We start from the raw sequence: 13587 nt of genomic DNA on the forward strand, positions 1-13587 counted from the left end.
TCTTTACTGGGCAGACTCCCCTCACTCTCCATCTCTTCAATGGGAACACAGCCAAAAACATATTTTAGTGGGGGAAGGAATAGAACTTCTGACAATGTTTGTTTTTTATGTCCATGCCTTCCTGTCCTGGTGACTACCTCAACTCAAATTGTTCCTTTCAGATGTTTTCTTTTTAGAATTTTCATCAGTGTTGACCACTTCAAAAATGACATAGTAGTCAAAATGTGAAACTGAATTCTGCCCTAGAGATCTTAGATATTGTAAAGTGCCCAATTCACCATTTCAATTCATCATTCACCCACTGGGCCAGATCCCTTGTTTACATTAACATGCAATGTCTGCAGATTACCTGGCTATCCAGACCAAGAACCAAGAGCATAAAGAAGAAAAGTGCAGCCCAGATTGGAGCAAATGGCATCAAAGTCACAGCCTTTGGATAGGCGATAAAGGCCAGTCCGGGACCTAGAAAGACGGAAAGAATAACAAGAACTGTTAAAGGCAAATTCCAAGCAAACACACATAGAAGATTTGTAAAATAATATTCTTAGAATTCATCCATTCTGCTATGTTTGTCAAATTGGAGATACAGTGGTACCTCGGTTCATGAACGCTTCTGTTCGCGAACAATTCGGTTCGCGAACAGGACAAGTTGGGCAAAATTTTGCTTCCGTTGGCGAACTCCGCTTCGGGTGACGAACACACCCGCAGCCATCTTCCCTGCTCTGACACTGGTCGTGGCTTCCTCTAGTCGAGATCGCAGTCTGATCACAGTTTGATTCGGTTTGTGACAAATTCGGTTCACGGCCAGAATCGTGGAACAAATTAAATTCGTGAATCGAGGTACCACTGTACATTCTCCTCAGAGCAAAAGGGAGGCAAACAATGCTCCATTCTCTTTGTATAAAACTGGGATTGTTCAGGTGGTAAGAATGAAGGTAATAAGATCTTCTCACTTTTTTAGAACAGACATGTTAAGCTGGCCATACACCTTACAACCATTGCACGACTTTCGTTGTGCGATGGTTGTAAGGTAATTAAAATTTCGTACGATCTGCCCATCTTGGACAGGCAGATCGTACTTGCGATTATCGCAAGCCCTCCCCGCTGAGGGAAGGGCTTCCGATGATTGCAGTGCTGAGCGGGCAGTGTGCGCTTGCCCATACACCTGCCGATCACCTGCGATTATCGTACGATAATCGGCAGGTTTATGGGCACCTTAAGGTAGATAATCATTTCTTCAAAGCCGAGCATGGTAAGAAATAAACGTAACCAAAATTGTTGCAATGTATATCATTTGTTTGTAGGATTTTTAGGAACAAACATTTTGTTTCTTTTATATATTACTTCTCTTTGTGGCAACAGAAGCATAACAGTAAAAAGAAAGATGTTTCCGACTCAAAGTATTCCAATTATTCTTCCAAGTGAGAGAGAAAAATGGCAGGTCTAGATTATCACGCAGCCAGGGCCGGGCCAAGGGGTAGGCAGATGAGGAGGACGTCTTGGGTGCTTTAGCAGAAGGGCAAGGGGCAAAAAGGGCAGGAACTGAAGTAGTTCAGTACCCATGGGTGGTGGGGTGCACGTTGACCTTATCATCTTGGGTACTAAAGGACTGCATTCCATCACTGCATGCAGCCAACTAAAACCTTCCTTTGCTGACAGCAGTTCCACGTGACTCGTTCCTAATCTTGGCGATTCCATTCCATATGTACTTACCAGATTCTGCAACTTTTGATATGTCGACCCCCTGCTCTGATGCCATGAACCCCAGGACTGAGAAGACCACGAAACCAGCAAAGAAGCTTGTAGAACTGTTAATAGCAGCCAATATATATGCATCTCTGAGGGGCACAGAAAGCAGAGTATAAAACAGTTACAAAATGAACAACTTTCAGGTCAGACTATCAAACTTAAAGTAGAACCAAAGCCAAAACTGTGTTTTTTTTAAGCATTGGATAGAGTAATGGAGGGTTATAACCCCTGCCAGATTTTTTTGCCATCTGTGTCCCATTGGGGAGATTTCCCTTCACTTCCTGCCTGATATCCACAACATGAAGTAAAATTCCTGGTGGTCAACAGGGTTACCAGAACTAGTATCCCCATTGGATGACTGCCCATCCATTCCTGTTCTGGTGACAACCCAAAGTTCTTTCACTTTAGCAAAAAAACGTTTACCAGGACAAACTAGGAGGGCAAATCTCGCTAATGGGGACACAGACAGCAATACAAACCCTAGAGGAGTTCTAATCCCTCTCCACTCCATCCAAAACTAAAAAAAAAAAGTTTTGGCTCCTGTTGCACTTTAAGGGAAGGGAAACAAGGATAGGCAGCCATGACTATTAAAGGGAGTCTAAACCTCAACAGGATGACATTTAGTCTACTACAGCTCTGTGTACCATATACAATTACCATTTTGTTCATAAAATACCGTTTATATCTCTTATCCACCTCAGTGCGGTTGATATGCTCCAGCCTTCTTTCAGCCACTTCCTGTCTACATGCACACGCTCCAGCGTTGGCTGCAGGTTATTTCCAATGGCAATGGGGGACCATGCCTGCACAATGTGTGAGAGCATGGCCGCTTGTAGTCTCCATCAGGGGGGCATGTGACATGGTGACAACACTTGAGCACAATAGGGAGACAGGGACAGAGCATGTCACTGCATAATAGAATGTGCCTGAATTAGGGGCCTTCATGGCAGGATCACCAGGGAATATTTTTCTATAAAAGCTGCAGAATTAAATGAAAAACTGAAAACAACTTTTTTAATTACATTACCATCATAAAGCTTATATGAGGTTTTAGCGATTGGATTTTTAAATTTTATGTTCTTAGTAAATTCACTGGATTCCTTCCATTCCGCAGAGAGATACAAAAGTACTAAATAAGAATCTTCAAACATGCCAAGAAAACATAATTCCTAACAAACCTATGTGATGACTTAACGAGACCCTGTCATCAACTTTTTAAAAAACTGCACATACAATCATGCACATCGAATACTTTAAATGTTCACTTGCAGCAGTTTCCATTTCCATTAATGAATTTCTCTTTATTTGTAATGCGCCTTTGAACTTTTTTCATCAGTTAGAGTCACTTCCCTAGCAGAGCCCCCTCCCTGCTTGCATGTCATAGCTCGCTTCTCTAATTTGCCTCCCTTCATTACCTTTTATATAGCAAGAAGGGAAGGGGAATACTATAGAGCAGGGGTAGGCCAACTTCGGCCCCTCAGCTGAGGTGCAACTACAAATTCTATTAGGCATTGCAAGACTCTGACAGCCACAAGTGACTCCCAGTGTCACTTGAATGTACTGGGGCCACTGATGTTGATGGCAATCTCAGGGCTCTGTAAGAGCTCTGCTTGCTTCCACAAAATCTCCTGAAACATTCACATATTTTCCATAAATAAAGCAACTTGTACATTCTCTGTTCAGTGGCCCTTTTATCGCAGTCAGCACTGGACAGCGGGAATGAAACGTGTTAGCTTAGTCAGCATGAAAACGCGTTCATTGGTTTTGAGGAATATAAGCAGCGACATCTAAGGAGACTTTGGGGACTTGGGGGCAAGTGTCACCCTGGATATGTAGCTCTTCGAACATATCGACTCTGACCGCTGTCTTCCTGCGCTGCGCGTAGACCCACCTGTAGCAGTTATTGTGAAACCTGTTGTAGCTGCCAAGGGCTGTCAGCGCCCCTAACCCGATAGCGTACGAAAAGAAGATCTGCGTTCCAGCGTCTATCCATACCTGGAAGGAAGAGACGGTATATATTAAATACGAGCGGATGTCAACCGAAGCCGTGAGCCAAAGCAGATGCCGGGAAGACTGTACAGCGGACCCATGGAAAAATGGATTATATACGACTCTCTATATAAGCAACGTAAAGGTCAGAGCGAGGAAGCAGTTTAATTGCATTATATATAAACTGGAACATAAAAGATATTAGTGTTTGTCGGCAATGAAAGAGCAAGTTAAGCTTTATTTGACATTACTGTATATCAAATCAAAGGATTTATATGGGCGGCAGAGGAAAATATATGAAATGGATAAAGTGTATATAGATGAAATGCTGAGTCGGTTCAGACAAGAGACCGCTTTGACTACTTATCAGAGTCGATTGACTTCCACAATGGAAAACAGAAAGCTGGGTTTATAGAAGATTGCCTTGGTCAGTTTAAAAGCAGATCATCCCAGACCTTCTGCCCTCTCACCCCCTTACCCCACTTGATGTGTCTAGGTTAATAGTGTTTTGGGGGAGGCACCTCGTGTCTCTTGCAGGAGAAGATGTCAACTTTCTTCAGCGCCCTGTAGACTGCCATCAACACAATTAAATCTGACCCGTCTTTTAGGCAGCCAGGGTGAGTCTTGGCACCCGTTGAGGTACAAGTGGGGATAAGGGGGGGGGGGGGTCAGGAAGCCAGAGCCAGAGTTTGCGCTCAGCGGTTTGTGCATGCGCCTGGTTTTGTTCATAGAGCTTTGCCGGGTTCTGCATCTCTGCGTGGACGTGCACACGTTCATGTAGGTGTGCGTGCGCATTGCCACGAGCGTGTGCCGACGTGTAAATGGAGCTTTTGCCGCCGTTTGGGCTATTTAGGCTGCGACGTCAAGTCCTCCTGTGCTGTCTGATTGTCAGCTTTCCTGAGCTCCTGTATCCTGATCTGTCTGCTTGTTACCGATCCGGCTGGTCTTAAACTCCCGCTGCTCTTCAACGTTCCTGATCCCCTTCTTGCTTCTGACCACCGCTTCTGCCTTACCCCTTTCCCAGCATTGCCTGCACGTTGCTGGCCTCGGCCTATTCCTGACTATTTCCCTGCTGTTCGTCTTGGTACCTCGCTGGCTCCCTGTTATGGACTTTGCAGCTGCAGAGGTCAGTGAGGGCTTGTTGTAAAGCTCAATACTACTTGATAAAGACTTGTAGATATTTGAAAGTCCATAGCCTGACCACAGCTGCACCTTAACTTGAAACTGTGCACAAAGATCCTACCTTTAACAACACAGTAGTCTGTCTGACATACAAAAGAAAATACCGCCAAGTTAGTTGATCTGTTTGTTGATTTTGGAGTAGATGTTGGTATACACCAAGATGGCGGCGCTCGAACATGTGGGCTCGTTGCCTCCGAATTGGAAACGACATACAAATTTGTTTCCTTTGACGAAACGAATGAAAACGTTTTTCGTCTGAAAACTAATTTTTTTGTTGTGCACATGTCTACAGCCTACCCCTCAGGCTAGGCTTGAGGCCTGGAGTGTGGGCATGCTGGGGTGCTTGAGGCCTGGCGAAGTGTTTCGATAGGCCGCAAGTATTGGAGGAGGCCTGTGCTGTTGTAATAGGAGGAGAACCAGGGAAGCTGATGGCTGCTGGAGGTGCCTGGAACATAGTGGACCTCCTGCTGAGAATCTGTGCTCATCCCTGCTCATCTGCAGCTCAAATACCTATTCAGTTATGCTACATATGGATCTACACTGAATTACTGGGTTGGACTGCTGAGTCTGGAGTCTGTGTCTGTACTACCCCGGATATCTATGATCCCTATACCCTCTCTACCGAGTATGAAGATGTTATTAAAATATATTCAGCATTATACTTCTGGAGTGGACATCAGCTTTGTGGACACTAGAAGAGTGTGGATAAATTCTAATGGGGCAACTGAAGACCAAAACCCCTAGACAAGTAGTGATTATTCTGGCGGCCCCCTTCGGGGGTGGGCGTTGCACAATATTGTTCCACCAATATACAGCCTCATGCAATCTCTCACCTGAGCTTCAGCCAGCTTGGACCAGTTGGGTTTCAGATAGTAGACAATGCCATCCAGCGCCCCCGGCAGAGTGACTCCGTGGGCCAAGAGGACGATCAGGACCACGTACGGAAACAGAGCTGTGAAGTAGACAATCTGAAAACAGAAAGACCTTTATTTAAACATAAACCTTTTGGCAGATGACAAAAAACACCATTTACTGCAGTCATAGATCCATTACATTCATGTTCAGCAGCTCCCCCCCCAGCAGTGATGTGGCAGGAACAGAGGTTCCTTTTTACATTTTAATGTGGCAGCTGCAGAAAATCACAGCGTCAGATTGAAAGGAAAAGGTCAGGAACAAGAAGTGTAAAGTTTCACGTGTGACGACGACGTTCACCAAAAGCGGAAAGCTACGCTGTCACGGAACGACCGTAACGCAGCGCGGTGAAATGATTCCTGATTGAATGAATTTCACATTTCATTTCCATTTAATTGTACACACTGCATTACACATTTGTCTGTCCCTCTAATGGATGTGCTGGGTGTGGTAATCCTTCCAGTCGCAGTTACGGAACTGATGTTATTATCTAAATGAAATCACCATAGAACACATTTAATGATAACGCGGCCTCCAGTCTAAGAGGCGAGTGTGGCTCACAGCGGTGGCTGCGACCAGGCGTACTGCACCATTAAAAACAAGGATGCCACTGGGGAACTACAAAACAAAATAAATGTAATTCACTTACAGTTTATATCTACTTTAACAAGTTAAAGCAGAACCACACCCCCCTGTCCCTCACAGCCATAGAAGATGCCATCTTAGCTTCTATTTGGTTTGCAGTTGCCATGTCGCTGCACATGTGGTAAGCTATGACACCAACCATGTGAGGGCTTGAAAGTTTGGTTGAGAGCTGAAATAAACACACTGCCAAACTTGACAGTTGGCATGCCTTAAAGCGGAACTACAACCTCTTATCCCTTACAGCCAAGGAAGGTGCCATCTTGGCCTCTATTTGGTTTGCAGTTGCCACGGCGCTGCACATGTGATCAACTATGACGCCAGCCATTTGGGGGCTAGAATGATCGGTTGAGAGGTGAAATTACACACTGGCACCCTTGACAGTTGGCATGCCTTAAAGTGGAACTACAACCACTTATCCCTTATAGCCAAGGAATGTGCCATCTTGGCCTCTATTTGGATTGCAGTTGCTATGGTGCTGCACATGTGATCACCTACGACACCATCCATTTGGGAGCTAGAAAGTTTGGTTGAGAGTTGAAATAAGCACACTGCCAACCTTGACATTTGGCATGCCTAGCTGTTTTGGGCGACAGTTACAGACAAACTTTTCCCACCAATTTAATATCTTCCAAAACAGTTACTTAGTAGTAGAGGTGCACAGATACCGATACCAGTATTGGAATCGGTGCTGATGCTGGGCATTTCCACGAGTACTTGTACTTCTCAGACATCCCAACCTGCAAAACCTTATTTCAGGGAGCTGCTGTCCAAAAGAGGGAGACTCCCTGAACATCAGGGAGACTTGAGATCCCTGACTTCTGAAAATGCGTCAATACCAAAAACCGATACCAGCGCTTTAATTTTCAAACTGATTCGCTGCCTTAGGTCCAGCGCTTGCTGGGGACCTCGCAGAAGCCTTTTTGGGAACCATTGGTGCATCACCATGGCAACTGCATTTCAAAGAGATTAGCTCTGATGGCACCTTCCTTGGCTGTAAGGGTGTAGTTCTGCTTTAAATTAGCAGGTCGGGTTCCGCTTTAACTAAAAAAATAAAAAGTAATTACTGGAATCAAACCAATGAATAAGAAGTGCTAACACTGATAGGTCCTCTTCAGGACAGCCATGTCAGGGGCCCTATTTTTAGTGGCGGCAGGCGTCCTTGCTACTTACTGCTCTCGTTCACCTGGTTTTTTTTTGTTATACGCATTAGTATTGGAGGGCGAGCTGCAGAGATTAAACTCTGACGTGGTCTGATTAATCTGCCTGTCCGGTGCAATCAGCCGAGCGAGAAGGAAAAGTGGAGAGGGACGGGTCACATGACCCACATGGCAATCAGCGCTGAGAGATGGAAAACGGTCCCCTCTGGGAGAGACGCGGAGAGGCGGCGGGGAAAGAGAGCCTTCATCGCTTATCTGACTGACGCTCAGACTGAGGCCCAGAGGTAATACGGCCGCCACCTATTGATTACATCGGCCAATTTTCTGACTAGGACTGTACAATTGTGTCTTGGAAACAGAAGGCCTCAGTGAGGGCCTGTTTTGTTGCCCCTGGCAACCGGGTTTCCTCTTGTCTCCTGACATAGTAAACTGGATTTAAAGAACAAATCTCTATCAGATAGGATTTCAAGATTGGCTTTGGTCAGTTGCCATGGTGACAAAAACTTTAAAAAAAATAATTTAATCAATTTAGGTGCCCATACATGTGTAGATTATCGAAAGGGAAGTATCGTCACAACCCACGGTCAGCTGGTCTATTAAATCTTTCAAATGTTTTACCTGAACATTCACATGCTTGCTGCTTATATTCCTGACACTGGCCCCTAGGGTCACCATAGACGCTACAATCTGACCGTACACAATCTTTGCACAAGCAACTATAAGGTCACCATAGACAACACAGTCTGACAGCACACAATCTTTGCACAATGTACTTTAGAGTTATCAAAAACTATATCTATGTACCTAAACTATCCAATCAAACTGTATCCAATCAGACCGGCTCTTGTACTACATAGTTGTTGGTAGATCTAAGGGTCAACTGTACATGTTACCAGGGCCATCCTTATAATGGGATGTCGCCCCCTTTCCCGCCAAAGCGTCCCAGGTTGCTAAGGGCTCTTAGCAACCTGGGACACTCTGGCCGGTGTCCCAGCCAGCTCCTGGTAACCAGTGAGGTCAGTGAGCTGGACAGGACGCCAGCCGAAGGCAGAGGTAAAGTGCACCACCTACACTCCCCTCCGGTAATGTTCACCACCTACATTCCCCTCCTGTAATCTGCATCACCTACACCCTCCTCCAGTAATGTGCACCACTTACACCCCCCTCCGGTAATGTGCACCACCAGCACCCACTTCCACTCCTTTGTAAAGTGGCACCACCAACACCCCTCTCCACCCACCGCACCCCCCATCCCAAATAACATGTACCACCAGCACCCCCCATTCCCCTCCCTCTACCCCCCGGCCTCAGACGATGAAAAGTCTAGGGACACCTCTGCATCTTACAATCTGGCTGTGCAATCTTTGTACTATCAAGTTGAGATGTACAGAAATTATGTAATATGAGGACCTACCTGATCTATGCAGTCAATCTGTGTCCAATCAGACCGGCTGACAGATTTCCACTCATGCCTAGTTGCATGCCGGTTTGGCTAACATTAAACAAGACCACATCTGGGGGAGAAGCGAATCTGGTTGCCATGGGTAACACCAAAAATATCTTTCCAATCTGTGTAAATGACCCCCAATTTTGTGTTTCATTGTTACCTTTCCTGTCGATTTTACACCCTTCCAGACGCAGAAATAGACAATGATCCACGTGGCCAAGAGGCAAAGTATCATCTGCCAGTTCAACTGCCCAGGTTCGTCCAGACCTCCGGAGAGCTGCAGCACCTTATTCCTGCGGAAGAAACACAATGTCAGTGGCATCAACTGAGCTGCGTCTCAGATCCTTCACAAAGGTGCATTTGACCTGCTTCTGACTTGCATTTGACCTGCAGGTTTTGTATTCCCTAAAGATTTGAATTATAATGCAAAACTTGACACAGGTCCTTATAATAATGAACCAGGCAGGCAGTTGTATTGTACATTATTTATAGCTGTTTAACTGGATGAATGGTGTTTACTTAAGCAGGCCACACACTGTAATATTTTCTTAGTTCAACCCGCGGGCTAAACAAAGAAAATATAATAGATTCCTCTATCCACACTTACTAGTATGAATGGAGGAATCCGCTGCTCTTATTATTGCATCCTGACAAAGCCTGGTGGCCGCTGTCAGAATTGGGGTTGCCACCTGTCTGGGATTCACCTGCACAGTCCAGTTTTTGAGTGCTTTGTCCGGGTTTCCAGCCAGCTGACACCCAGACAAAAGACACTAAATGCCGATACCGGCACATTCAATTTTTTTACATATGCAGCTACCGAAGTCCCCAGCAAGTGCGGGACCTCAGCCCGCACATCTCCTCTGTCTTCCTGACACCATCCTGCCTTCCTCTGGACCCCTGGTGAGACAGCCCGCACAGCACTTCTAAAAAGCCTCCATAAGCCACCTGAGACCCTATACAGCCCACCTGAGAGCTTGCATAGCCCACCTTAGAGCCCCCTGTAGCCCACCTGAGAGCCCGCATAGCCCACCTGAGAGCCCGCACAGCCCATCTGAGAGCCCGCACAGCCCATCTGAGAGCCCGCACAGCCCACTTGAGAGCCTACACAGTCCTGGTGGGAGCCCTCACAAGCCACCTGAGACTCTGAAGACATCAGGATGCCACCCTGGAACAACACAGAGTATGTAGCTTCACATCATTTTGTATTGCGGTATAATGTATTGCTGGGATTTGTAGACCTCTATAGCCGGTCCCCTTACTCCCTCCCCTGGCTGCCTTTCCTCGCTCTCTCCTCTATATTCTCCCAAAAGAAAAAATTGCCACTGCTTGGAGTGTTCACGTTTCACTTGAAAAAAAGGTGGCAACCCTAGTCTGAATACCCAATCGAAACCTGCAGCTGACTGGCCGAAGATTTTCCAACTGGCTCCTTTGATCTGCTGATCGAGGGAGGCTGGCTGTAAGGGTTCTGTTATCCCCAATATGCGGGAAGTGTATGTTGGCTGTACACACAGATTTCATACTAATGAATACATTCCATTTCATGGTGAATTACAACCATGACATCCTATCTGTCAGAGATCTTAGTTACTTCTTGCATACAACTTGCTTCATAATGTAGGAACAACCCACCAGGTAGTTCAACGTGGTCTGCAAAGAGCAATTCCCATAAAAGACCCATGGTCTGTGGTCACGAGATAATGGATCTGCCCTCCAGGGATTTCATTGGATGGATCTGCCCCTCGGGAGATGCTTCTCATAAAAGTTAATCGTCCGCTGACATGCATTTACAATGCGTTTCACTGTATAAAACGCTATAGATTTCAATATAAAATGCTTACAGGAATGCACTTTTTTCAAGGAAATATTCATAAATATAAAAATATATCTTATTACTGGATAGCTGAGTAATATTTTAATGTATTTTTTACTACTTTTCATTATTTTGTTTTTACAGCTGAACATAATAAATAAAAAAATTAGAGAAAATATATGAAATAAAACTACATTTCAATACAAAATTGCGTGCAGAAACCCACTTTAGCATTATTGCAATGCAAGCCTTTAAAAATATGCTATTAAAATTGCATGATTTTTTTGGGGGGAGTAGGAATAGGTCCTCAGTGAGTGGAGAGAGCAGGGTCTGCCAACAGCACAGAGTATTTCAGGACAAGTACTAATCCCGGGACCTGCCCTTTTGTGTCTTCATGGAAATCAGTGGTGAGTGAGTGTAGGTCAGAGGCAATGGACCCCAAACTCTATGATCTTGAGTGTAATCAATCAGGAATGGCAACTTTGGAACAAGAGAAGGAACTTCAGATAAAAGGTACAGAAGAAACCTTGGTCTCTGTGTAGAAGCAGTTGTCCCTCTGAAGAGGTCCTACAAATCCCCTTCTGAATCAGAATTAGAGTCCTCTGATCAACAGGAAGCATGCATTTTGCTGATTGCAGAGCTATAGGTCTGACTCAGCAGGGTGTGTGTTGGACCACTGTAGAGAGACCACTGCTTACACATAGAGAGCAAGGCTCCTTCTCTGCAGCATACTGGCAGGGGACAGGAGTTTCAGCTCAGGCTGTGGCTGCTTTCTTAAAAAAAAAAACTATGACTTTGCATACCTTTTATTTTGATGCTCCTGGAATGTATTGAGCTTATTTAGACTGAAAGTTCGCCTGCGCTTTAAACACACTTGGACTCGTGAAATGCCTAAATCAGTACAGGGCTGTATATGACACAAAGTCATGATCATAGTACAGGGGTTGATAAATACAAAGCCAAAGAGCCAGAAGAGCAGAGGTTTCCCACAGCTCAGGGAAAGAAGGAGACTTTACTGCAAATGCGCCATTGTATATAAATATATATTGTCTTTCGTACTCACTCCCAGAACTCAATAATCGGTGATCTCTTGTTCAGGAGATCATCGCAGCTGATGTTTTGCATGGCGCCGGAGCCGGTAGCATTGGCTGAAGTCACGTTGGAGCACTGGTCTAGTAGGAAGACTTCGGTACACTCCTTGGTGTTCCAGGGATGTCCACAGGTGGCCCAGGGCAGGGTGTTGGTAAAGGAGTGCACCAGGTAGTAGAGGCCCCAGACCAGGATCATAATATAGTATGTGTTACAGAAGAACACAATCACCATCGAGGCAAAGCCAAGACCTGCCAGACAAATCAGAGCATCAGCATTACAGGAAGACCATAATGCATATACAATTTTGCAGCAAAACCTGGCCTTAGATCAAATTATTTTTTTGGATATAGTAGGGAAGGGGGTTAGAGCTTCTGTCAGGTTTTTAATGTTGTCTTTTTTTGTTGCATTTTGCAAAATACATGTAAAGCTTTACTGCTGTGTCAAGGCACCTCTGCAAAGTGTGTCCCCTAAACAATATCCGCACCATCTAAAGACTCCTATTTTGTTAAGCCGCAAGGTATTAAACTTGTCGGCACAATATAAATATTCTTATTACATAAAACAATAGAGTCTATAAAAATAAAGTGTCAGGATGTCATGCTGACCCTTTTTTCAAGTAAGTGCCTCTAGAAAAGTAAAAATATAAAACAGAACACAAAACCTAGACTACATGTAAATTAATGAATTACTATATGTCCGAATATACGAAATATATATTCAGGCGCATAATAATTTGTCAGAGAATATGCGGCGGCCATGTTGGCCACCATCACGTTCTGTGAATGCGTGCCACCATCTTGGAGGCGGGGAGCATGGGGTTACATGACACCATGCATGCATGGCGTCAGGTGACGTCACATGACGATATTGGCCCCACCATCTTGGTGTATACCTAGATATACACCAAGATGGCAGCGCCCAACACGTGCGGTGTTATATGGCGTCATGCGCCCCGCCTCCAGAACACATCAATGGCTGAATCCAAAATAGCATAAAGATTTGTTTTGTTTGATGAAACGAATGAAACGTTTTTAGTTTTTGTTAATTTCATCTGAAATGAATTTTTAGTCTTCGCACATGTCTAATAATATGTGTGGGTGTGTGTGTGGGGGGCGAGGGGGGGAGCATTTTTCACTTTTTTAAAAGTAATTTTTTTAATTTTTTATTATTTTTTTCATAATTTTTTATTTTGTACTGTTGGGGGGCTTCAGGGAAATATTAGGGGTCCAAACAGACCCCTGACATTTCCCTTTTAACCCCTTCGTGACTGACGACGTACAGTGTACGTCGCCAGCATCGGGGCTGTTTAAAAAGGCTCCCAGCGACTTTTGCCGACCGGGACTCTGTTTAAACTTGTAAAGCCGACTGTCGCCTTTACAACAGAAGCGATTCTGGCGACTTACCTGTCCCGAATAAGGGTTCGCCCCCCGCCGGACACCGCCGCCGTGCTTCACGGGCTCCGTTGCCCCTCCTACGGGCCCGGGACTGGCGTCCTTGGTGTCCGCGGGGAGCTGGGGAGGAGGTTGACGAACTTCCGTTCATCGATCCCCTCCTCGTTCTATGGGACCGGGAGCGATGCAGATTGCATCACTTCCGGTCCCTGG

The 13587-nt window shown here is 45.3% G+C and overlaps 1 protein-coding gene across 2 annotated transcripts in view; it reads right to left on the reverse strand.

The window, feature by feature from the left end:
• LOC108804414 (sodium- and chloride-dependent creatine transporter 1-like) overlaps positions 1 to 13587 on the reverse strand; it is a 35784-nt gene that overhangs the window by 12421 nt on the left and 9776 nt on the right. The window contains exons 3-8 of one of the 2 annotated variants that reach the window (XM_018576135.1): positions 11955 to 12231; positions 9242 to 9374; positions 5754 to 5888; positions 3641 to 3744; positions 1714 to 1838; positions 350 to 462 (exon numbers count right to left, since the gene is read on the reverse strand). In XM_018576135.1, coding sequence (XP_018431637.1) covers positions 350 to 462; positions 1714 to 1838; positions 3641 to 3744; positions 5754 to 5888; positions 9242 to 9374; positions 11955 to 12231 — 887 coding nt within the window. The remainder of the gene's footprint in view (positions 1 to 349; positions 463 to 1713; positions 1839 to 3640; positions 3745 to 5753; positions 5889 to 9241; positions 9375 to 11954; positions 12232 to 13587) is intronic. The other variant, XM_018576134.1, reaches the window with a different exon arrangement.

Source organism: Nanorana parkeri, unplaced genomic scaffold, assembly GCF_000935625.1.
Source record: "Nanorana parkeri isolate BGI_ZX_2015 unplaced genomic scaffold, ASM93562v1 scaffold56, whole genome shotgun sequence".
NCBI classification, from domain to species: Eukaryota; Metazoa; Chordata; class Amphibia; order Anura; family Dicroglossidae; genus Nanorana; species Nanorana parkeri.